Source organism: Canis lupus, chromosome 21 (assembly GCF_011100685.1).
Source record: "Canis lupus familiaris isolate Mischka breed German Shepherd chromosome 21, alternate assembly UU_Cfam_GSD_1.0, whole genome shotgun sequence".
Taxonomy (NCBI): domain Eukaryota; kingdom Metazoa; phylum Chordata; class Mammalia; order Carnivora; family Canidae; genus Canis; species Canis lupus.
In genome coordinates this window covers 4,520,743-4,523,726 of record NC_049242.1, presented here as the reverse complement: position 1 = coordinate 4,523,726, position 2,984 = coordinate 4,520,743, and the positions used below count along the sequence as shown (strand labels likewise).

Below are 2,984 nucleotides of genomic sequence, written 5' to 3'. Positions count from 1 at the left end.
AAAGACCAAAAGAGTGCATTGCTTTTCACCCATAAACTGTACTAGGAAATAACTTCAATACAACGGTTGGGAAACTATGCAGCTTTATATACTAACTTATTAACTTTTGAAAATTGGAAACAACTTAAAATTATGTCAGATGAAGGGTGTTTAAATAACTCTTAAAATACACAATGTGGAGGGGTGCCTGGGTGGCTCTGTTAGTTAAGCATCTACTGATTTTGGCTCAGGTCATGATCTCAGGTCATGAGATTGAGCCCCATATCTGGCTCTGTATTCAGTGCAGAGTCTGCTTGTCCCTTTCCCTCCCCCTGAGTGCATGCTCTCTCATAAATTAAATAAATAAATAAATAAATAAATAAATAAACAAATAAATAAATAAAATCTTTTTAAAAATAGAGTGGGATATTACTTTGCAACTTTTAAAAATGATAAGGATTGAGCACTCCAGAGGACTCAGTGGCTTGGGTCGGAGGCTGGAGCCGGAGGGCATTATGGACAAATCTAAAGAAAACTGCATTGCAGGGCCTGTTAAGACTACAATTGCACTTGGTGATGGTCCAAAACGTGTTCTGGTGACTCAGCAAGTTCCTTCACAGAATCCGTTATCTGCAAATAGTGGCCAGGCCCAGCAGGTCTTGTGTCCTTCAAATTCTTCCCAGCGAGTTCCTCCACAAACCCAAAAGCTCGTCTCCAGCCATAAACCAGCTCAGAATCTGAAGCAGAAGCAATTGCAGGCAACTGGTGTCCCTTGTCCTGCCTCTAGGTCACTGAATAGTACCCAAAAGAGTGAGCAACCCTCGTCATCAGCCCCTGGAAATAATTCTGAAAAGGAACTGGCAACAAAACAGAAAAATGAAGAATCAAAAAAAAAAAGGCAATGGGCTTTGGAAGATTTTGAAATTGGTCGCCCACTGGGTAAAGGAAAGTTTGGTAATGTTTACTTGGCAAGGGAAAAACAAAGCAAGTTTATCCTGGCTATTAAAGTATTATTTAAAGCTCAACTGGAGAAAGCAGGAGTTGACCATCAGCTGAGAAGAGAAGTAGAAATACAGTCCCACCTTAGGCATCCAAATATTCATAGGCTGTATGGTTATTTCCATGATGCCACCAGAGTTTACCTAATTCTAGAATATGCACCTTTTGGAGCTGTCTACAGAGAACTTCAGAAACTGTCAAAGTTTGATGAACAGAGAACTGCTACTTATATCACAGAGTTGGCAGATGCCCTGTCTTACTGTCACTCAAAGAGAGTCATTCACAGAGACATTAAGCCAGAGAACCTACTCCTTGAATCAGCTGGAGAGCTTAAGATTGCAGATTTTGGGTGGTCAGTACATGCTCCATCCTCCAGGAGAACCACCCTGTGTGGCACCCTGGATTACTTGCCCCCAGAGATGATTGAAGGCCGAATGCGTGATGAGAAGGTGGATCTCTGGAGCCTTGGGGTTCTTTGCTATGAATTTCTAGTTGGGAAGCCTCCTTTTGAGGTAAGCACATACCAAGAGACCTACAAAAGAATATCATGGGTTGAATTCACATTCCCTGACTTCGGGCCGGAGGGAGCCAGGGATCTCATTCAAGACTGTTGAAACATAATCCCAGCCAAAGGCCAACTCTCAAGGATGTACTTGAACACCCGTGGATCATGGCTAGCTCATCAAAACCATCAAGTAGCCAAAAAAGCAAAGACTCAACTAGCAAACAGTCTTAAGGATTGTGCAGGGGGAGAAATCTGAGAGGCAGGGCTGCTGATACCGCTGACGGCCTGGCCTGCCCGGGACGGAGGGCGCTGCAGACGGAGGCCTACTGTGCAGGGGGCGCCTCGGCCTCCCCCCTCGAGTCTACTCAAGTCAACAGTACGCTCTGGAGTGAAAGTAGCCACAGGATCGTGGCAGTGTCACTAGTTTCACAATTTGGAGGTGAGGTTCACCTGGACCTCCCCACAGCCTGTTTCGAGTCAGGCCTCCTTGTGGAGGACCCGCTCCGGGTCCTGCTGCAGGGAGAGTGGCCACGTCGTGGTGACTCCATCAGTGAAAGAGGCGTGCAATAACCTTCCAAGTACCTACGTGTATGTAACTTATTGGGTGGCCAAATCTGGTAAAGCTGTCAGGATGAACATGTGATTCTTTCTTTTAAATGTTAAAATAAGATTTTTATAAAGAAAAAAAATGATAAGGATTAATCTTATTGACCAGGTCTCATAATATATTAACTAGAAAAAATATTTTTTCAAATAACTTGAATAGATTAATTCAAAGAACAACTCAAAGTACAGAGTCCAGTAGAAAATTTATCATGTAATTATGGTATGAAATTCTCATTTTCAGTGCTCGGCAAAATATCTTCAGAGTCCTATCTGTACATCTCCCCACTCTCCAGATTCTCCAACTGAAGCAAATCACCTGTCTTTGTTCTTCCACTTTTGCTTTTTTTTTTTTTACTTATTTCTCTGTTTCTGCATCATAAAAGCCTAGAAAAGATGGAGGCAGTTTAGTATCTGTGATAATAAAAACAAGCTTCTATCAGTCTTGGTGGAATATGGAGTAAGAGTGAGCTATGGACACTCCAAATAAATTTAGTATAATATTATGTAATTAAAAAACTATGTATATATAAACACACACTATGTACAGTCTAGAAAGACATATGTCAGAATAATAAAAGTTGTTATTGCATTGTGTGGCAGGTTTTCAATTAGTCTCTAGTTTTTACATGCATTTCTTTAAGTTTCTTACAATAAGCAGATATCACTGTATAATCAAAATGTGCAATAATGTTTCAAATGGTTTACCATAAACATATGAAAGATCATATATTCTGAAAAGGGCTTGATGTTACCTTTGGTCAATGCTGGGCACATACATTAGTTCTCAAAAGTTAGATCAGCAGATTTGTGCTAGCCTTCGCTACTGGAAATTATAACCTTGAGCTCAAACATTTGACAATTTCATTATAAAAATTTTTTAAGTGTACCTTTCCTA

General features: G+C 40.8%; 1 protein-coding gene across 1 annotated transcript; it reads left to right on the top strand.

The window, feature by feature from the left end:
• The first annotated feature begins 476 nt into the window (after positions 1-476).
• LOC100684434 (aurora kinase A-like) lies at positions 477-1,750 on the top strand. Its single transcript, XM_038568135.1, is given in 2 exon segments — positions 477-1,575; positions 1,578-1,750. Coding segments are annotated over 2 exon segments (1,218 nt in total). The 5' UTR covers positions 477-494; the 3' UTR covers positions 1,715-1,750.
• Positions 1,751-2,984: the final 1,234 nt, after the last annotated feature.